The sequence below is a fragment of the Procambarus clarkii genome, chromosome 70 (genome assembly GCF_040958095.1).
Source record: "Procambarus clarkii isolate CNS0578487 chromosome 70, FALCON_Pclarkii_2.0, whole genome shotgun sequence".
NCBI lineage: Eukaryota > Metazoa > Arthropoda > Malacostraca > Decapoda > Cambaridae > Procambarus > Procambarus clarkii.
In genome coordinates this window covers 18,177,326-18,201,220 of record NC_091219.1, presented here as the reverse complement: position 1 = coordinate 18,201,220, position 23,895 = coordinate 18,177,326, and the positions used below count along the sequence as shown (strand labels likewise).

The 23,895-nt window shown below is 38.0% G+C and overlaps 1 protein-coding gene across 3 annotated transcripts in view; it reads right to left on the bottom strand.

The window, feature by feature from the left end:
• Positions 1–14,150: 14,150 nt before the first annotated feature.
• The window catches only part of sws (patatin like phospholipase domain containing sws), a 76,327-nt gene continuing 66,582 nt past the window's right edge, over positions 14,151–23,895 (bottom strand). Inside the window, exons 20-22 of one of the 3 annotated variants that reach the window (XM_045770269.2) lie at positions 21,304–21,496; positions 18,695–18,777; positions 14,151–16,039 (exon numbers count right to left, since the gene is read on the bottom strand). In XM_045770269.2, coding sequence (XP_045626225.1) covers positions 15,890–16,039; positions 18,695–18,777; positions 21,304–21,496 — 426 coding nt within the window. In that variant the 3' untranslated portion in view covers positions 14,151–15,889. The remainder of the gene's footprint in view (positions 16,040–18,694; positions 18,778–21,303; positions 21,497–23,895) is intronic. The other 2 variants (XM_045770270.2, XM_045770271.2) reach the window with 2 other exon arrangements.

Below are 23,895 nucleotides of genomic sequence, written 5' to 3'. Positions count from 1 at the left end.
TACTTGCGGCTACTAGCATGCAGCAGAGGCTTCCCGCGTGACCTCAGAGGACCCGTGATTAATATATTTTTTTTTTTTTTTTTTTTTTTTTGAGATATATACAAGAGTTGTTACATTCTTGTACAGCCACTAGTACGCGTAGCGTTTCGGGCAGGTCCCTGGAATACGATCCCCTGCCGCGAAGAATGGTTTTTTCATCCAAGTACACATTTTACTGTTGCGTTAAACAGAGGCTACAGTTAAGGAATTGCGCCCAGTAAATCCTCCCCGGCCAGGATACGAACCGGAATTATGGTCAGGATAGGAATTATGGTCAGGATACGGAATTATGTCACTATACACACAGGGCTCGTAGTGCCTTCCATAATATTAAAATTGAACTCCATTTAAACTATATTTCCTTTGAAATAATCATGTCCTTCCCCAGCTTAGGACAGCACTCCTAGTACCGCGAGCCTCTACCTTCTAATCAATCTTCTGCGAGCCACAGTATAACAAGCTTAGTAAAAGTCATGGTGGGGGGGGGGGGTAGAAATAGCCTAAGCTACTCTATCCCTTTGAGATATATTTATTTCTTGTTTCAATAAACATACTTGAACATAAAGTCATGGTAAACAACGTCACAGTCGTTTCCACTGTCAACTGTCTCATATGTGCCCGGAACGAAAGAGAGAAATTTTGAAAAACATAAGTGGCACGTGATAAAGCTATGTTGTGATTCCTTCGTTAATCTAAACTTTTTCAAGATGTGTAAGAACGGTTTTTGCTGTTATCAGTTCAAGACAATTTTCCCACAACAGATGTTAAGCTAATTTCTCGATAGTTCAATGCAAGGGATCTATACCCCCCTTCTTAAAGATTGGCACAACATTTAGAACTTGTGACGATTTCGGTAATCTCTCGAAAGTATTGATTTGCTAATATGATATTCAAATGCTCTTTGAACATCTCGTCTTTACATTCAATCAGGACCCCTAGTAAAGACTTCGTCTGGTTCTGGGGAATTGATAGTGTTGTTTGGGCAAAGAGGAAGTGTTCGTGGCGAAAACAAAGCCAGGTTGTTGCCTTGGTAAAGGGTGAGGCTCCAGAAAGAATTTTTGTGCAAGGACTAGGCTACAGGAAAGTTGCAAAATACATTGAGGAGCCCATATTTTGCATGAAGTGTTCTCGTTGGGGACATATGGCTTGGAAATGCCAGTTTGACTCCAGGTGTCGGTACTGTGGTAAGAAACACGACTCTTGAGAGTGTAGAGTCAAGATTAAAAACGGTGAAAAAATCGTCCCATCTTGTTGCAATTGTCGAGGACGGGTGCTACAAGCAGGATAGATGTATCCTCGAAGGAAGGAAAGATTGTGCAGCAGGATCATAGAGGAAACAGCTGGAAGCCAATGGCAGCCCCTATGAACAATGTGTGGGAGAAAGGAACGGAGACACTTAAGGCGAGCCTAGGGAAAGTAGGAAATACAGCTGAAAAAATTAAACCTTGTGGAAACAAGGTTCAGGACAATATAGTGAACTCTGAGGTTGGTACTCAAATATTGGAATATCTAAAAAAAACTAGACAAGAGGATTGAGGCATTAGAAAAATTAGCTATGGAGGGTAGACGGGGTGAAGATGGTGGTGAAATAGGGCGTGAAATGGAAAGTGAAACAGGACGTGAAATGGAAAATGAAACAGGACGTGAAATGGAAAGTGAAACAGGACGTGAACTGGAAAGTGAAACAGGACGTGAACTGGAAAGTGAAACAGGACGTGAAATGGAAAGTGAAACGTGCGTTGAAGAAAGTAAGGAAGAACATGACGTATTGATGATAGAGGATAGTCAAGAAAATGAACTTTCTAGTAGTGTTAGCGGTGTTCAACCTTCTGTAGTGACAAATGTTGAAACAAAGGTTAAAGTAAAACGGTATAGAGAAATAAAAAAGAAAATAGATATGATAACTGTACTCACTGAATTGTGCTCCCCTTGAGGGACTTGAAGTAAGGGGGGGTTAGAAATAGCCTAAGCTACTCTACCCCTTTGAGATGTATCTTTTTTTTCTCGTCTTAATAAACATACTTGAATAAGGAGTGTAAATTATGTAGTATGCCGTACGCCCACACCTTAGAACATTATGTATTAAAGTGTCAACTTATAACTATAGAAATAAGGAAATAAGTAGTGTACCTCATCAAATTGTTTTGGATGTGTGATAATGATATGATAGACAGTATACCTAGGAGCTATAAGAATTTTGCCCCAAGAGTGTAACACTTATATGCTGTACTTACTATATTAACCTGCAATGTTAAATGGGATTCTTGTATTGTGATTTGTGTATTTGTACTCACTGAATTTGTGCGTACCTTGAGGGACTTGAAGTAGAGGGGGGGTAGAAATAGCCTAGCTACTCTATCCCTTTGAGATGTATTTTTTCTTGTCTCAATAAACATACTTGAACTTGTCCCTTGCGTATTTGCCATTTTGGCATAAGTGGTAACAGTTGTCAATTATTACTGCATTTGTTTAGCAATATTTTTCTAGTTGGCAATTTCGACCAATAGCCTAAGACAACCCATCATTCACCTTCAGCCCATCTTCTAGGAAGAATGTTACCTATGAATGGGATTCTCTCCCTTACTCGTCGCTAATTCTGTAGCTGTCTTGTACATCAGAAGCGAGACATTGATGCCTCGCTTCTAATTTTATCTATCATTTCCTCCAGCACTAATAAAAATATAATTTTTCCCGTACCAGCCATAATACTGTGAGAGGTGTTTATGGTAGTCAATCCCCGCGCCTGGATAACAAATCCTAAATATATAGTCCCAATCTTTATAGCACCAAAAGTCCTGTCCAAATACATCAACTGAGAACCATCAATAATCAAGGTATTCTTACCTTCTTTTTGAGATCCTTTAGTTATGTTATCCGCCTTCATGCTGCTTTAATTTTTCCATTTTTTTTCCCAGAGACATTCCTTCAACTTCTTCATTTCCTCTCGAAGTCCTTCAAACTCATCTTCCAGAGAAGCACGCGGGGTTCACTAGCTCCTGGACTAATTACAGTACAGCTTCATTAATATAAACTATACCAGGTACCACGAGCACACCTTCACGTGACCATCCAACTCAACTGTCTGACTCAAGTCCTCAATGTAAACAATGGTCTCATTTGACATTTCAAAGGACGCGTCCCATACTACAACGTCTGTACACGACTCACTTGGAATCTTGGAATCACTTCAGCCATTCAGATCGCCAGAATGAGACGAGAGTTAAACAATTGAGAGAAGAGACCTCTCGACTCCTTGTAACAGTTTGTCTCCAGCTCTGAGCCTTCTGCGAAAATGGCGCCAGATCATTGTTTCTTTGTGTATCTTTGATGGATTTTATTTTTTTTTTAATTTTGAAACTAATAATTTGTATACATTTTTAAACGCTTTTTATATTTTTAGATTTTTTTGCTGATGATGGAGTAATGTCTCTGAAACGTTTATGTGCAAAAAAAAGAAAGAAGATATGCGTCTTTTCTCTTGCATAATACTATTGTTTTTTTTTGTGTGTGTGTATTAAAATATATTGATAAAATTAAATAAATAAAGGGTGTCCCATAATTAGCTATATATTTCTATGAAATCAGACAAATCTATTAAAAACTTACATAATTTCATGTGTTTACCTAATTATGATACAAAATTTTTTAAAAATGATTAGTTTTAATTTTGACTGAGAACTTTCAACATGTGCTCCGTCTGTATCCCTGCATATTTCATCAGTGTCGAACGCAAGATGCTATGAACTATTGTCTTGGATATGTTGATAGTGTCTTTAGGCATTGTATGTACTAGCTCTATCTATAAATTCATAAATATTTGTATTACCCCTTATATGTATGTACTTTACCTGAATAAACATTTGAATTATGAGTCTTCAACTGACTTCCCCCAACCTGTGTTGCTGGTTCACCCTGGAACACCTGTCCCCCTGCCTCCACACTGTCACGTTCTGTCCTTGTCTGTCCTCTTCCAACGTCGTCGTGTACGGATCCAGTTCTTTTAAATTTGTTCACAAGTTCACGAATCGCTTTGTCTGTGGGACAGATTCTGTGAAATTTCCCTGTAAATCTGTCTCTGATTTCATTATAAAGCAATCCTTTGATACGGGATGTTACAACGAAGGTGCGTTTTCCTGTATTCATTATTTGGGTCACGGTTACGAAAAAATATATAATTTATAATTTTTTACACTTATAACACAAATTAAACATGATAAACGTCAGTAAACATGACTTTTAAACAAATTCGTCCGAATTCATAGAAATAGATAGCTAATCCTATCTAATATATATATATATATATATATATATATATATATATATATATATATATATATATGTTGTACCTAATAGGCCAAGTTGCCTAACAATTTCCCTGGTGACTGACACAATACTCTGGAGCCTACACTCGCCACACACAATACTTCTGTATCAATATTTACCTTGACCAAAAGCCTCGCCAGAGCTCATAAGAACCGATTCGTCTGTGTGCATTGCCTGCATGTTTTCCACTTGCCTGCCCGCGTGCCCATCTCTGCCTCCCTTTTTACTTCAGTCTCTTTTCCTTATTTACATGTCTTTTCTCCCTTTATTATATACCTGTCAGCCAGTCTTCCTTCTTTATATGTCTGCCTGTCTACCTGCCGGCCTGCTGCTATATATTTTCTGGCGAGGAATATTTTTGTGTCGTTATGTTAAGTGTCCAAGCGCCTGCTCCTCGCTCAACTGTGTCTCTCTCCAGGTCGTGATTAGTGAGATTTGGTCAGTCTGTGGGTACTTTCACTGGTTACAAGTGTGGTTGTTGAGGTTACTTGTGTGAGCGACCGTGTTCATTCCTGTGGCCGCCTCAATGCTCAGCCTTTACTTCATCACACACGTCTTGCACACCGCAAGACTTTTATTAGCCTTATAGAATTGTATATTTTGTGATTTACAAAAATGTGCCTCGCGACTGCATAGACACACGTATCACAGACTGTGAGCGTTCTGTGCCCCACGACTGTACACAGACTCATGCGATGTTGTTGTTTTAGATTCAGCTACTTAGAACAAAAGTTCCAAAGTAGCACGGGCTATGGTGAGCCCGTAGTGGACTTACCTGGCACAGGAGCGGGGTTGTGCTCTCATGCGATTTATCTCTCACCTTTAATCATGTGGTGAGGGATAAGAGGGGGAGTGTAATTACCTAAGTATCATTTACCTTGCTCGTTACAGGATGAGAGCTACGCTCGTGGTGTCCCGTCTTCCCAGTACTCTTCGTCATATGGCGCTTTGAAACTACTGATGGTTTTGGCCACCACCTTCTTACTTAGCTTGTTCCAACCGTCCTACCACTGTTTTCAAAAGTGAACTTTCTAATGTTTTTTCTTCGGCAGCTTTGTTTCCTTGACTTGAGTCTATGACCTCTTATTCGAGAATTCTTCTTTGCCAATGTTGTCAATTACTGTTACTATTTGTATGTAATGATCACAATCTTACTGAAGCGACCATACGAGTCATCAATACTCATACTCAGCCCAAGTAAAACAGAAACAAAGCAACACTTAGTGGGCCAGCCAGAGGCTTAGGGCCCGCGCAGGAATATCCCTGCAAAAAAAAAAAATGCCTCTCTTCATAACTGAGGTTCATTGTATGCCGGCATCTACTTCTTGGCATCTGCTACTTGCATACTGAGGTCACCCTGGGTCAATGAATGAATTTTGCCAGGATGCAACTCACAACAGTTGCAAAACTTGTGTGTGCCTATTTACTTCTAGGTGAACAGAGGCATCTGGTGAAAGGAAACGTTATCTAAACACTTCCATCCTGCTGCGGTAATTGAACTGGGACCTTTCGGCTATGGGGCGACTGGGGTGACCACTGCACAACAGGTGCCAATGCATTTGTCAAGTGTTTGCGTGATGATGTCCAAGAGCATCCACTGGAGTGTTTGTGTTTGTAGGAACACTGGTAGAAGTAGCAGATGAATGAGTTTGTCGGGGCATGTAAGTAATTATCAGAATGAGCAGCCAAGCTTGGAAGGCTACACCATCTGTCACAGAATATTAAAAACTCTTATGTATCATTCGCAATGTCATTACGAAAGCAAAAATACATAGGATGAGAAATAGCAAAAGTGTCAGATTCACTAAGGATCTTATCAAGGGACATATGACTTGAAGGAACATTGGGAAAGTAAGATTTCCGACCATCCTGAAAATCAGGACATTCTACAGGGAAGTACTTGACTCTAACAGGGAAAATGAAGTTCTGATTGTAAGGTGCACGTTTTGATCTATTAAGTGCTGTGAGATCATGTGGTCATGCATCAATGTATCCATAGGCGAGTGTGTTCAAGGGCTCTAAGGATGTGCACAAGACAGTCCATTGAGACATGTTTGTATATGGGGGACGCGTGACAAAGGGGGCTGTGCCTACAGAAGTAAATGTAAGAGGGCATGAGGATGGTGTAGCCTGTAGGATGTTGAACAAATATCAACATCCTTATTCAAAAATCCACCCTTATTCAAATAAGGGTGGATTTTCAGATGCGAGTAGTTTGAATGGCTTTTTTTTTGTTATATCTGATATGTTATTTATAACAACACCAACATGACTAGGCACCCAACAATGCTCAACTTTCATATACAGTATCTGCTAAAGATTGAGATACACCAATGCTGAATTGTCATTACTATGGGATTAGCACAGTTGAAAGATTCAAGAGTCATTAGAGTATTTTGAAGTCAGTAGTGACAAATTACCGACTCATGAAAATTAACTTCTTCAAAGCATATCAAATTTCAAAGTTCAGCTGCCAAAATGATTATCTCTGAGGGAAGGTGATACACAAGTTGTATTGAAGAATAAACAAAATCCTATTCCATTAGTAGATTTTGATCCCTTTGTAAAAATTGTAGTACATTACTGTAGATTGTGAATACTGATGAAAATATTAGAGAAAAAATAGTTTCAGAACAGGGAGGAAAGGATTAAAGGCCTTCACTTTACAAATTATCGCTTTATAAAATTTTAATATCTGGACTTTTCATGGTGGAATTGTTGGCACAAATTTTTGGGAACAAATATTTTTAATGTTAATAACAAAAAAAATTGTAGATGTGCCATTCATGTACAGTATTACAAAATTCCAAAACTGTAATGTAGAGCTTGGAAGTCACTGTTGTTAAGTGTGATACAAGCATAAACAGGAACATTGTATCCATGCTCAAAGTGTTAACATTTTTAGCATTTATGATTCAGATACATTTAATTTGTATATATCCAATTAAAATCTAGTTTAACTTGGAATATATTTTATAATAATAATTTTATTCATATAATATACATGAACACATTACAATGATTTACTTGTAGGTACAGAGGTTACACAATAAATAAAGCCACAAATATACGTACAGTGCTTTTCAAGCTTTCGGACTAAGAAAAAAAATATGTATAAGAATTCAGGCACTTTATTAGAACAGTTGTTCCTAAATAATATATTACACACTGCAAAACTGTCTCACAAATTCCTAATAAATATATACAGTATATATATATATATATATATCCAACAACTCACACGTCACAGACAAGACATTTGGGCAAATTTGAGCAAACAACACTATTGTGCCCATCAGCTGCATTCAGCATTTATGCTGCAACATAATATATTAAGTGTCTATCTTTAAGGAAGACGCACTTTTTTTTTACCTTAACTGGTAGGATTCTTGCAACAAGTGTCAAGCGAAGTGTGGTCAAATATATTGCACAGCTTACTATCTTGTGGTCAGGTAGCAGGTAATGTAAGGTCTACTCAAGGTTATACTTGAATTCTATTTAAAGAATATATATATATTACATATAAAAACCACATTCCCCTTACCACTGCTCCTCTGTACATACTATTTATTATGTTGGGATTTAGGCTGAGGCCAGGTAAGATTTTCAAAGGAAAGCATGAAGTCCCATATGGCTATACACATCTATTCAACTTAGATAAAATGGGGTACTGATATTATTACTCAAGATGCTGATATAAGAGCAGGATATAAAATAAGATACATTACGTAAATTAAATTTAAAAAGGAGTATACTTAGCAATATCTGACTGAAGGAGAGTAGAGAGAAACGAAGTTTATTTCAACATTCAACATTTAGTGCCATGTTTCCCAGAACATGACCCTGATAATCTTTTCATATCCAGCTGCCCCATTTACTACTGGATGCATGTGTTAGTGGATAATCGGTGCCCAATCCTCCAATCCTGAGATTTGAACAAGAGTCTTTCTCGCTCGTCTCAGTGAGGGTACTAACCACTATACAACAGGGCATTTTACTACACAAGTCTTTAACATCTTCATTACTAAACCATAAAGTTCTCTTAGGAAATAAGTAGCAGCAAGAATATTCATGGAACATCTTTTAGTGATCACTGACCTTTACATGTAGGAGCTCATTAACTGGACAGAAATTAAGATAAAAAATTAATTTGTATTGTATAAAGAAATATGTGAACAGATCAGTAAACTATGAACTGCAGGTGTAACCCCGAGTTTTACAATACTCCCCAAATACCTTGAGTCAAAAAATGTCTGAAAGTGTCACCACCTTGCTGATTATAGTGTTGACTATTGAGACAAGCCTTAGTAGCCACATGCTTAGTATCATAAAGACTTGTCTCCACTAAATTCAAAACATGATCATAAATAGTTAAATGATCAGTGATTAGTACCACTCCTACAAAAGAGCAAATGTACAGCTTCCACGATATAGTGTTAATCTAATTAACACATGGATGAACCCATGTCACCCATTAACTAATACCATGGGCAAGGGGACTTGCACTCACCACATATATTAATAAAACCATTTCAAACACACAGGAAATGAGTCCTCTAATTTGAGTGATGTGGCTGAATATTGTTAACCTCATGGATAAGCTAGTGACTGAACCTGACACTTCAACCTAATACAGCACATATATAGTTAAACAATGACCCAGCATATAGTGTGATTTGAGTAACCCATCATGCTGCTATCTCTTGTAAACAAGTAATGAAGGTACATCCAGAAAACTTCCAACACCTTGATAACTAACACCAACACAAACTATCTCCAAATAAATAAGACCCAATAACAATACAATATTTTCAACCCATGTCAAGGTTCTGTATGTTGCATTGGCAATCATATACAATAATCACTAATAAAAAATGTACCTATATAAAGAATTAGTTGCATCTGCAAAAACTGAGGAATAACGTAGTAAATAATAAATACATTTGAATAATACAATAAATACATTTAAAGTTCTAAAATTAAATATCTTATATTCAGTCAAATTAAAGAGAATTGTAAGAGATAAAACAAGACCTAACAATATTCTGTAATGGGCACATTCATAAAGGCATACCATAATTCACAATAGTCCAAAAAATAAATTTGCCGCTAATGATATATATAACCAGCATATTAATTAATATAAAATTATTCCGGCAGAGGAGAAAAATAAGTTGCTAAATCGGCTACTATTTTTACACGATTTACAAAGTAAAACAAGCTCTCATTTGTGCAGTCCACGTTCACTGTAAAACACTTATTTAATTCCATTGTTATTAAGAGGTAAAATAAAGACCTGAGGTATCCACAAAATCTCATCACCAAAAGATTAAGAAGTATTTAGCTCACAAAGACCTACTGTTTTACTGATATTCCCTACAGTGTTCAGTATTTAATAACATTAAATACTGAATACCATTAAATTCTCTTTGTTTCACCAGTAGTAAGACATTTCCCACAACAACAAGAGCTGAGCCATCAATAACAGAAACCTTGCAACTAAAGAGTTGGGGCAATATTGCACACCGAATGAGGAGGAATGAGGGGGATAACTATGGAGAACAAATGAGTCGTGACAGAATGGAATGCAAGTTATTGTGTGTGTGTGTCTCAGATTGTGCTAGTCTATTAGCAGAGTAAGAGCTAGGTTGACTGGTGAGAATTCTTGAGAATTTATACAGGGAAAGAATGCTATGAGTAAATTTAAGATAAAAAGGTCTTGAACTGAAGTTCCATTGTAATTCCAATCCTGAGTGAAAGAATCCAAAAGTTGTGAATAAATTTAAGTTTTTGGAAATACAGGGTATTAAGAAAGAATTTTACAAGATAATACACAAATTATAAGAATAGTACACTAGGAGAAATATTGTTTAGATGCTTTGAGGACACTGAAAAAAAAAAAATAATAAATGTGAAGTGTGTACCAAATCAGCATAGAACTCCAAACCTAACACTAATGAGGTATACAAGCTAATTAAAATCAAACAATAGAGATGAATAGTTAAGAATATTAGCTATTACAAAAATAAATTATGGTTGTTGAAGATGTGGGAAGATATGGGATGTGAGGAAGTCACTAGCAGCACAAATGAAAGCAGATCTATTGAGATGTTCAAGGCCATGTAAAAGGACTGGAGGGAAAAGCTGGTGATTGAGTTAAGCAACAAGTTTTCCCTGAAGATGATGACATGGAAATTATTACAAATTGTGTGTACAAGAGAAACTTGTCAAGAGATGAGAGAGGCGATGAAGGTACAGAGCTCACTTCATCAATAAACTAATTGGGTATAGGGAATACAGCAGTGACAATAGGCATTCTCCAAACTGATCCATAATATTTATGGGAGAAGGATAATAATAATAATTAAAAAAAAAAAACACAAAGTTCAGTTTGACTGAAGAGTGGGAATTCATTAATAGTTGTGTGCACTGTGGAAGGGCCTGCCTAAGTATGCCCTCCAGCACCCACACTGGTCCACTACAGCAGTCGCATTTCCCCAATAACTATAGTATTGGTAACGACAGTGATCTTTTCCTTTAAAACATCTAATTATGCAAATAATACATAACTATCACTTATTACATTATGTAAATGAGGACTTGGTTGAACCATAGGCATAAACCTCCTGTGCTGGATTAATGCATACACATACATGTAAACATGCATGAAAACACCTTTCACCACCATGAACTGAATATCCTTTGTTTTGTCACATTATAACTTCAAATAATTCTGCCAGTTTATAGCATGAACTACCTCTTGTTTCTACATATAGCCAAAAATTTATAACCTGGATTATAAGAAATATTACAAGATATAGAAATTCCTTAGCTTAAGTCGCTTGTACCATGATCCCTTGATCTGAGAGCGTTCAATCTACTCAAATTTGTTTTAACTCCCACATTGTGTGCCCGAGCCATGGTTCATACATGCATGCACGATCAGCCAAACACAAAGCTGGTCGAGTGTTGCATGAATTACTGTGGACACATGCATGGTTGTACTGATTCACAACTCAAGTTGGACCCACCCATAGCCCCTAACTTTACAACTCAATCTGTTGTTATGAAAGTGCTCGCAAATAATGCTTCCTTGTGTAAATGCTCACAATATACTGTGTATTTTACTCATTTTTGTCTTTTTATTCTAATCCTGCATCATGATTCCTTTTAAATGTCCAGCAGCTTATGGCAAGATCTAGGCTCATAGAAAAATAGTTAACTGGAAAGAACAAATCCACAAGGGCCGCAATGAGGGTTCAAACCTACGTCCAGGATGATCCCAGAATTAACTGGAAAGTCTGTTTCTGCATTCCGACGTACTTACATTGTAGACAACGATCATCTTAGAAAGAATGTAGAGAAAATCCAAGACTTTGTAGCTACTTCAAATTCCCTAAATTTAAATCAACAGCAAGGAAGATAAAGCTCACATTCTAACAATGGAAAAAATGCTAGCAGTATAGGTGCAAGACCAGAATCAGAAAACCATTCTTATTGACACAGATTTCACCTGTGCAAAGGCTTAACAAATCAAGGACTCTTACAGCAAGAAAGTGGCACAAATTACCAAGCCCTTCCAAGTAAAGGATAGCTTGACCGGTTAAAACAATGTTAACATCAAAATCTGAAGAGAGCTGGTAAGGCTGTTAGTGCTGACAAACCAGCAGTACTATGCTTGTTGAAGAACTGAAGGCCTTTATTGAAGCTGTGGGGCTTCCTGCCACACCAAGTGTATCGCAAATGAAATCGGTATCTTAGAAATGCATGCCTTACAGGGCATACATTTCAAAAGACGAGAAATCTGCTCCAAGGATTTAAAGGACTTTTCAACTACTTTGCTGAGGATTTAGTATAAATTGAATCCCCCCAAAACATAAAATGTCTTAATAAAAGTAAAGTATTCTACAGAGTTCATTGGAAAGCAAATAAGTCGGTATGATGACTTTCATGTTGTTTGATGACATGATTTATTAACTTTTTTGCAATGAGGTCAAAACCAACTGTCTTGAGAAAACCTTGCTTTTAGGACTTTTCTCATTTGTTAAGTTAATAATGCTTCACAACATGGAGCTCACTACCTAACCCCTTGAAAATTTTATAAGTCATATTTCTACTGCTCATCACCACCATCTTCAGTCCAGCCCATGGATTAGGGCATCATGAGACCTTTAAGGCACATTTCTTGAAGCTCACATTGTCCTATTATCTAGACGTAACCTGTTAAGACATCAGTTTAGGATTTCTCAAAATCTTACAATATCTGCCATGCAAGTAAGAATACAAAGGCTGCATGGAAAGAGTATCAACAATTTCACAGGACTCAGTGAACACAGCCACTGAAGTGACTGGGATTGGGAACCTGGCATGAACAATGTCGGTGAACACTTCCCCACCAATTGTCATGAAGATCAATCATCATCACAAAGAATTAATCATGGAAGACTTAAGAGAACTTAAAACAGACCATAGAGGACCAGTAGGAAACAAATGACAAGGTTACAGGGAAAAGTGTTAGAAAGTTGATCATGAATAACTTTTGGCTTTTAAAGGAAGTTAAACAGTTGATCCAGACAACAATAAATATTTACATTAAAAAGGAGTGGAATTACCATACTGGGAGGCCCTAGAGGATGCCAATGCTCCCTACAAGCTCATTTTAAGGAAAATCAATGCAAGGCAAAGCAGAGGATCACACAGCACTTCCAGCCCACGCCATTACCTATTGCTGCAACAACCCGTCATGGCAGACTCCAACGTCACAGTCAGCACATCAAGCTGCTCAGAAATGCCTGCTAGCTTCACTTAAGCAAGACTCAAAGAATTACTGGATGTGTCCACCATTCAGTACACAAGTCTAATACTGATGATCCTGCCACCAGCCAATCACGGCACTAATAATTTTTTAATTAATCCCAGCAAGCAGAGATGAATTATCATCGGTAGAAACTGTTAAAGTAAATTTATTTATAATGAAGTACAAGGGTGCTATTGTTCCCATAAGTTGGAAAGTTCATCCTGAGGAATTTGCTGTGCACACATCTTACCAGAAACATGCTCGCTCAGTTCAAGGAACCATGGTTTCTGCACTTAAAATAATTTACCCACATTATTTGAGATTAAAATAATAGTATTTTCCATAATAAAGTAAAATGCTAAATGTGATATTTTGCATTACAAATGCAATTTTACCAGAATAACAAAAACATTAACTTATGATTCATATTCAGCTACAGTATAAAGATACAAAGAATGGAAGGTTGATCACTTTATAACTAAATAGTTCAAATCAAGAGAAATGAGGCTTCTTAAACTAATAAGTTATACGGGAGTATGGTAAAAGATACTGGAGACCTCTTAGCACCACCCAAAAAGGAATGCACTGAAACTTTTAACCATTTCTGTGAACATTAAAATGAGGTCTTAAGCATTATTAATTCAAAGTTATTTGCAGGTATAAGTTCAAATTTACCTGCCTTACATGACACTTTATAAATGCCATTTTGAATAGATTCATTTACTCAGCAAGACATCATTAAGTCAGGAACAATTCTAACCCTATTTTGTCTCCCATACGTTGATAACATTAACACTTGACCTCGGAGTTTAAAGTAAATACTTCATATTACTGTCAACTAATAATTATAGTATTAAGGATTAACAATCATAAATAATATAGTTTCAGTGGAGTAGTCAAAACTTTCTTAATTGGAGAAGTTATTCTGAAGATAAAATGCATAGTTTTCATTAATCTTTTATATTTAGGAAATATAATGACCACAAGTCTGTCCAGATTCTTTTTAGTACTTTGTATATGTAACATGGAAGTGGAAGAACACACAAAATGTGTTCTCTGAAACAACATGCACATGTCTACACCTCACAAACAAGTCCAAGATAGAACTGTCTATTGGCTAAAAGACACTGCATCTGTCCAGCCAGACCACCACCATGGCATCAAAAATGCTTATGCAAAAATTTCAACTCTTATCCATCTCAAGATATAAAATAATCCAATAGCTTTACACATCCAGATCAGAGGTACTACTTAAATTTAATCAAATAAAAGCCCCAAGTGAAGAGTAAGAAATTATTAAAAGGAATCAAGTCTTGAAGACTATTTAGCATCATCTGTGATACAGAACAGTCAAAAAGTCATTGATATCATTCAAAGCCCAAGTCAGGAATTTCACCAAATTTCTAAATGAGTTACTTATGTCACAAATTATTATGTCATGTTTCATTAATTGAGAGACATGATGGAATGTGCTGTAAGACATTCAACTACCAAACTAATGAACTCAGAGCTTTGTGCAGTTCTCCATCTGTGTTAGATCCTGAGACTCAATCTACAAGATGACCATCAGCCTGAAAACATATTAGTTAATAGTTGCTCACACCAAGACACATCATAGATCAGTCTCCACCCTATAACGAGTGCTGAAGTGACCAGTGAAATACAGTAAACCAAAACAGGAAACCACCTTAACCAATTTTCCAAACAGTACAACACTTTAATCTTTACACTAGTCCAATCGCTATTTGTGATTTCCTATGGTGCTTCAATTGCGATTTTTTCACATTTTCACTGTTAAATATTTATAGATGTAAATGTCGATGGAGTACTTTTAAATAGCTGTATTGTTTCAGGGTTAATTCATCCCTGTACTGGTTATAATTCTATAGAACAGAATATGAACCTACAATTGTTAAGATCATTTGATATTTGTTTCTAATTTTTTACAAATATTAGGTAATTTAAGTGGAACTTAAAACATTCACATTCAACAATAGCTCAAGGCTTGAAGAATATTTTCAATACCAATCCTTGCAGCACAACTATTGGGCTTTTTGTTTACTCTGATCTGAATGTACAACAACCACACACAACTTTACCAATACTGTGAAGAAAAATGGAAGATTCAATAATAAAGTGCTAAATACTACTCGTTTAATTTAGGGATTTAGGACAATTCTAAAAATATAAACCTGAAAATATATTCTTAAAAATACTTATGAAAATGGCACTCAAAACAATTATAGTAATTATAAATACTGTATAATGAATTAATATTTTTTTTGGCACCTCTTGGTTATCAATGTGTGAATTTATTCGTCACTATGACAACAAAGAATTTGTTTTATTTCATTTTATGCACCTTACATGCACAATTTCAATTACATCCAGCATTATATACTGTATAGACAATTGGAAAAAAATATGTAAGCACTCTCCTATCAGTGAATAATTGTTAAAACTAAAAAAAAGTACTCACATAATTGCACACAAAATATGGGTCACGCTAAGCAGAGCAATTTCTGCTGCAGTGTGAATTTTTAAGTGTTATATTATATTCCATTCTTACCATTCAAAAGATGTTTGTAGCAAGATCCTTCACAAAAGATGATAAGGGTTAATTACTTGCTAAAACTATTAATTAATCAGCTCTAATAAGATTTATGTTCAAGGAAACTAATTTTGAGCTTTATTAGTTTGGTCTTTTATCACACCCAGAGGACCTCTCTCTTATTCTTCATCATCCTCATTGTCTGCCTCATTGTCTTCATTATCATCCTCTCTATCATCATAGCCCATGGCGTGGTCCAGCTCTATAATGTCGTTGTCGGAAAGTGAGCCAGTACGACGCCTACGAACCTCACTGAGCTCCTCCGAGACCTGCCGAAACAGTGTTTTAGAGAAGGCAAGCACCATACTATAATTAATACAACACTGTATTAATCACTACTAAGTACAATACTGTGCTATCAATATGTAAACACATTATTACAATATTTAAATAAGAAAAGGCACGCTAAAAACTGTATAAAAATGTGATCTTCATCATCAAGCTGTTCTCTCACATTGAAAGCCACTAACTATTCACTCTACTTATCCATACATGCTAATACATAGTTTAGCAGCAAGACAAGGTATGCAAAAACTCACTCAAACATCTTGGTTGTAGTTCTCTTTTACAAATACAGTATAAAATTACTGTACAAATTGTACAGTATTTCTTACTTACCTGAAGCATTTCAGGTTCAGATTCTTTATTCAGGTAAAGATACATACATTGCAGACGAGTTACAAACATAATGTTGGATTTAAAGAAAGAGCTAGTACACACAATACCTAAAGTCACTAGTACGCATAGCATTTCAGTCAAATTTCTTAAAACAAGTTTTGGTTTGCCTGTTATTTATAAAACATCGAGTAGTAAATATGAGCTAGTTATTTAATTAGCAAGAATGGAAAAAATATATCTAATACAAGAGCTAAAGCAGTGGTCTCACTCCATTGAGACCATTCAATGGAAAGTCCAGATGCAAAATAAGAATCACAATCTTGGTTAAACACCGATTCTCCAGATCAGGTGTCCGGATACACCTGATCTTTATAAAAAAAAAAAAAAAAAAAAAAATAGCACAACTCTCAGAGCGCCTTAGGGGTGTTCTGCGCAGTACAGTGGTTAACGTGGTCATAGGTTCGCGCCCACCATAAGCCCTAGTGGATTTTTCCATTGATATATATCATGTTTATGTAATTTGTGTGTTTTTGATGGTGGTTGTATTTATAAGCAGCATGTAAAGGTGAGGGTTGTCAACCTCCCATGCTGTACTGGTGACAAGGTCATCAATTTGCATTTTATTGAGGCAGCGAGGTCCTCATACTCAAGATCAGTGGGTCTTAACCTTGTATGAGTCACAAACCCTTTTACAGATCTGGTGGAAAGCTAAGGAACCTCTGCCATAAGCACAAACACCACTTTGCATGCAATGATTATGCCTTATTTTATTGAAAATTGATTGCCTCATACAGTGTATGATATACACAAAGTATGAATAAAGTAAAACCCTAGGGTAAAAACCCCAGCCCTAGATAGCTTAGTGGTTAGATGCTCATACTATAACTTAGGAGGGTGGCTAGGCAAGTATATAGAGCACTAACAGATGAAACTTGCCAATGTGAGGCAAACCAGGCATGATGGGCAGATCTCGTCGAAACTTTTAAAATACCGAACAAATTAGAGGACGTTGATCTGAGCAATTTCTTCAAAAGGTCAGATGTTGACCTTGAACCTGTTGTTCCTTGTTTGTGATACAAGCCACAATGTAGGACTGAAATAAAAAGATGCTTTTCACCCATAGGGTTATAAACCCATGGAACCGTCTACCAGCAGAAGTTGTAAATGCCAAAACTATTGAACTTTAAAATCCAACAAGAAAAAATCATCAGGACAAGTGAGGCAACCTTTGACCTTTTGTTGCCCGAAACGCTATGGTATTAGTGACTTTAGGTATTGTATATACTAGTTCTATCTGTAAATCCAACTTTATGTTTGTAACTCATCTTCTATGTATGTACTTTTACCCGATTAAAAATTTGAATTTGAATTGGTAAGCCACTGGCTTCCTGTCCTCGTTGAGGCCACTAGAGTGTTAGTGACCCTCAGGTAAATTTAGGTAAATATATATATGAATTATCAGTGTACAAAAATACATGTGTACTGTATATAGCTTTCATATAAGAATCTCTAGAGCTGGCTTAGTCCCATGTTGTTTATACATTACTACATGGGCTACCCAGCAGTGCCCAGGTCAACCCCCCTTTACCCTATCACCGTTCCTCTATATTCTCCAGTCAATCTGCAAAGTTTGGTGAGGCTAGCCACAAGCAACTGGCCTCCCCTTGGAAAAAAAAAAAAAAAGATGCCTTTCTTTATAGATTAGAATTTATTATTTATGTGAATGTGTGTGAATTTATTGAACATACTCACACAGTGTTCATTCACACTTCTTTAGCTACTATGTATTACACAGGAGGAATATTTACGTTTCACTATCAGGCATCAAGCTTATCAATAACAAATGGACAAAATCCAAATGCTTCTGGAGTGGTTACAAAGACAGGAGTAATACACTAATTAAAAACTACTGCAAGCCACAACTACAGGTGCTAACAGGAAGCCAATTCATGCAGCGGAACCTGACAATGCAATGTCCTAATGCACAGCACTGTCAACTACTCTGGCCTCTACAGCTGCACCCCATTCTCTCTCTACAGCTACAGCTACACCATTCTCTCCTACATCTACACCACACATTCTCTCCCTCTACAGCTACACTACATTCTCTCCTACATCTACACCACACAATGTATCCCTCTACACCACTTTCTCTCAACATTAAAAACATCTGAAAAAAAAAGATGATAAAAGACCATATTAAAATCATGCTGCACACTTAGTATTCTGGATGGCTTTATCCATGATAACTGAAAGAAAGGGACAATGTAAACACTTAAAAAAATGAACTACATGGAATTTGGCACCTTGTGGAAGAATTCTGTGTTTGTGTTGGGTTCAGATGCATAGCCTCCGTGTACGTCATCTTCATCATACTCGGTTGAGGAGTCTGGAAATGAAAAGGCAAGGAAGAAAATACAGGGAAAGTGTTGCCCACCAAGAACTTGAAACTATTCCAAGAATTTTATATACAGTATCCACTCAATTTAACGGCCTCTTTTATACCGATCTGCCGGTATTAAGGACCGGTTTGGGAGACCAGTATCTGGAGCCTGCTATACCGGTCTGCGGTCGATATTACCGACGGTCGGTATTGGGTTTGTTGTGGCATCAGCGTCCCCTCACATGGCGACCAGGCCACCGACCTGGATCGTCCAGAGTCATGTATTACATCTTAATTTTCTTTTAAAATGATTCACTTTAATGAAGAAAATTGTAAATTATTATTAATAAAATATTTTGAAACAGTTTTTATTAAGCAAAAGTCTTTGTTTTCTTATTAAATACCTTTTATAGTATAGGCACTAGGTATTTTTTTTCCCACGGACCTAGAATGTACTCCGCCGGGCCATGTGTTCCCATTGTTTACTGTGAACTCGCGCGGCTAGCTTCAATTGTGAAGGATATTACTGTACTGTAATTGTGATCTTTTTAATTTACAAAATGCCAAAAGTTACCCAAAGGAAGCGCCTGACAGTTGCACAGAAGCTGGAGTTAATTAAGAAACTTGATAAAGGATATTCTCATGCACGAGCAGCAGCAGTTTAACATCGGGAAAAGTACAGTAAGTGACATCAAGAAACAGAAGGATACTCTATTAAAATATGCCTGAAAATAAGTGTACATACAGTATGTACCCTGTATACAATATAAACAATATAAAACAAGCGCTGCAGAGGATGACGTAATCTTCACAGCTTCGTAATCTTCAGCTTCATTAAAAGTCAATTTACCAATTTTATTATAGTACAGTATTACAAGATATTAATTGTTTTTTTTCAACAAAAGCTACATATTAGTCTCTGCAAATGTATATTCTATCGTCAGCAGAGAATAGGTGAGCTCAAAATATTTCGTCTTGGCTAGCTCTCAGTGACAAGGCTCGATCGCCATTGTTATGGCATGGCCGCCACAGCGTGTGTTGTAACATTAAAAATACATTACCTGCACTGTTCAGGGTAAATCAAAACACATCTCTAAAATATTATTGAGAAAATATTAACTTGCTGATTGATACATGAAATATTTTGCCATACAAAGGAATGAATCAATTTTTTCCCACCCATCTGGGCTTGATCAGACCGTGTTCACACATCATCCATGCAGCAGCCAACAACTGGCTTAATCGTCGGTGTGGCACTAAATTGGAATGCAATTACACAATGAACTTCATTTAATTTTAGTTATACAGTATAAAATATATCCTACCTGAATGTTACTTGAAAAATTACCCGACCCGACTTAACTTCGGAAATAACGGAGCTCTGGAAATAACGACTAGGGTACAGCCCCATATAGGCCGTTAAATTGAGTGGATACTGTACACACAATCTATGACTAACTTGGTTATGCTTAAAAATTTATAAAAAAACTGAAGAGGCAATATAAAGAAATTTAAATAAAAACATAATACTGTATACAACCACAAAATTTTGAAGTTTTACATGCAGTTAAATGAATTTTACATTTTATATAATACAAAAATCAACTATAATCTGGAAAAGAAAAACACCCTCAAAATGCTATTTTAGCTCCATGTGCCACTACACTAACCAATACCAAAGTTACATTGCAACCAGTTCTACTAAACCTCTATTTCTGTTGTTAATTAAGAAAAAATTCCTTAAAAAGAGGTGAGAAGGGGAGGTGTATTGGTGATGAAGCAGTGCCTTGCATCACCACCTTTTACTGCCTCTCTCTATCTCTCGTTCTTCATAAAGCATCACATCAGACAAAACAGGCCAATTCTAACATTTAAGGTAGATAAAAAGCAGTGTAGCTTATAATATTTGTCTCAAAAATCTTGGGGTTTATGTTAATATTTGGTGGCTAGGGAATGCATTCTTAATTTATCACTGCTTCTATGGGAAATCTGGTTTCAAGTTAAGGACTGCCTGCATTAATGCATATCATTAGCTCCATTCTAATTTCCCGTATAGTGTGCAAAACTAGCCAACCTTGACGCTATGTGCTCCCGAGAAACTGCCAGTAACACCAAGATGTGAACATTACTATGGGTCAGATTAACATGCAGTCTGAGTTACATACACCAAAGAAACCCCTCACTCTAGAATGATGCAGTATATCATTCAAATACAAAAATAACAAATTTTCTCAAGTTGTTTTACACACTGAAGTTACATGGTTCTTACTATAAAGTATAGATGATGACCAGTACCATAAGCTATTGGCCTTCTATGCACTGTAATATACAGTACCCATTTCATTTTCTTTGTCATGCCTTTGCTTCATTTATTCAGTTAAAAACAGTATATTCATAGTGGCACTTTCTGTAAGCATAAAACATAGCTATTTTACTGAATAATAAACATTTGAAAGGAAGTTTTGAGTGGCCATATACGAACATAAGCTTATATTAGCACAACTAACACACACACACACAAAATCTCACTACCTTCTAAGACTTTGTTGGCTGTTGGTTTTCTGACCGAGCAGACAATTTGTGCGAGGTCGGTGAAGGTGGCAGGACAGGCATCAAGGCTGGCCTGTTCTCCCTTCCCACTGCTCAGCTGGTAGATGCTTTCCACTGTACGGCCTCCCTTCAGCATTCCACTGAAGTATGTCTTTCCATGCTGATATCCGACCTCCTAGGTTGGTGATTAATAGTTAGTTTATTTTAAATGCATATATAAATTCAATACCAGTACATGCTTGTTTCTTCAGAAACAAGGATTTAAGTGTTGATTAAGAGCTCCTTTCTGAGAGCCACTTGCTTATTCACCTTAGGATATCCTAATCTCATAAGGACAAGGTTAAACAGCCAAGCCAGTTCAACTTTCACTCCCCTACACACCAAAGGTCTTCTCAAATGTTTCTCCCAAGGCTATACAGCCCAAGCAGACACTTTGACAATATGGAAACACCCTCCAAGAGCAAACACAAGCCCCCCAAAGCACTTACTAGGTACACAGGAGCAATAATCATAAACCAAAAAGCATGAGAGCCAAACTAAAAAGTCAAGAGAAGCTAGACTTCCTAGAGAGTAAGCAACAAGTCCAGCACTTGAAAATAAGAAATATCTTTTGGTTCAAAAAAGCAACATCCCCACAGAGAAGATGAGAACAAAGTTCTCAAGGATAAATGGAAACTGTAAGGAACCCACAATAGTCAAGAACCAAAATCATCCGAATGGAATTTACAATTTGCGAGACCATAGCCCAAAAAGGAGCATTGAAACAGATGTAAGTTTAAATCTTGGGTAGAAACACCAGAGCTATCTAGATCATGCAGAAATTTAAAACATGCAGCTATAGGAAAAACTCTTGAACAGATCCCAAGCTCCTCACTCTGGAACATAGTCCAAAGAAGAGACCAGGATACAAGAGATGCATCTGCATCATTATAACCTTCAAGTATATGGAAGGGTGAATCAGAAACACAAACACCCCAGGAGAGCAGGTCACTAATATCAGAATAAGTACCCCCAAAGCAAGCAATTGCAGCACTGTAATTGAGCCAAAAAACCAGCGTTGAATGTAATGAAACGCCATTTTCTGGGTGAGCCCCGGAGGCTCCCTGGAGCTTATCGGGCTAATGTGTGTTATGTTAGACCGGGACATTAGCTAAGGAGTTCAGACCTACCAGGGACCAGCGCCAGAACCTGGCCCCTTCAGAGAGGTTTCAGGGAGCAATGGCCCTGGAAAACCCCATATGGTTGGGGGTTTTCCTTATCTGCCATCGACCGGGGTTAGGCACCCAGAAAGGTAGGCGTAACAAAACAAACCCCACATGGTAAGACACTACAACAAAAACCGAACAGAGAGGTAGAAAACTCCCTACAATCCCAAGGAAACAAGCAAACAAGCAAACATCACACTTTACTGCCGCGCCGATCGTCCGCGCAGCCCTCCCCACCCCGGGAGGGGGAGGGGGGAGCCCCGGACCTACCGCGCCGGCTGCCAAGCTCCAGTTCGGAAGCTAAGCCTCAACCAACGCGAAAAAACCGCCGACCGGTGGGAGGGAGGGTTGCCAGGGAGCCTCCGGGGCTCACCCAGAAAATGGCGTTTCATTACATTCAACGCTGGTTTTCTGTGGGGAGCCCCTACGGCTCCCTGGAGCTTCATACCCAAAGAGAAGGAAAAGAAAGGGCTAACCCGGGAGGCGGCCGCCACAAACTCTGCAACGCAAAGCCAAGACAACCGGTCGCAAACCTGCGACCCAAGGCAACAAGAACGCCCAAGAACATACACATGGATGGGCGGCCAAAAACCTGTGCGACCCACAATTCCCTGCGCCCGAAATGAGCCCGAGACGTCACCAACACAGCAGCAATTGCTGTAAACGTCTGAACAGCACGGGCGCAAAGACAGACCGCAATAAGAAGGAAAACACTGCGGACGACCCGGGAGACCCGAGCCCTGAAAACAGGGAACGAAGGAACCGGATCAACCACAGCGCATCCCCAGGCACGGTACGCCGGCAACAGCAAAAAGCACAACCGGACAACACAGGACGCACCCCCCGGCCAAACCAAACAAGTACCAATACCCCAAGAACCCCTCCGGAAAGCAGCCGTCTCGACCGTCGCCAGGACAGAGAAAGGCTGCACACCAATAAAGCTACCACCAGTACCAAAGAGGAGGAAACTGAAACCGAAGGGGCTACCACAAACTGAGGGGAAGAGAAGAAGGCACCCTGAACAAGGACCAGGATGGCTCAGGCGACTCATGAGCAGGCCGGAGGGGAAACAAAACGCGAGAAGACGTAATAAACGTCATACAGTCTCCAAGACGAAGCTCGCAGGTGGGACACCGTCAACAAAGCCACCTGAACACCATAGAGATGGCGATACCTGCGTCAAAATACCAGACGCGAAGAGCCAAAGAGAAGGCCGAACCAGTCACGGACAGGACCGATTCGGCCTGCCGAAAGAGGCGAAGCCTCAGGAAAAACGCCCCGGGTACGGACACCTATCAAGCAGCGTCTGAAAAGAAGGCCGGGCCGGCCACAGTGGAACCATAAGGACTGTTCTCGTGGGAATGGGCTG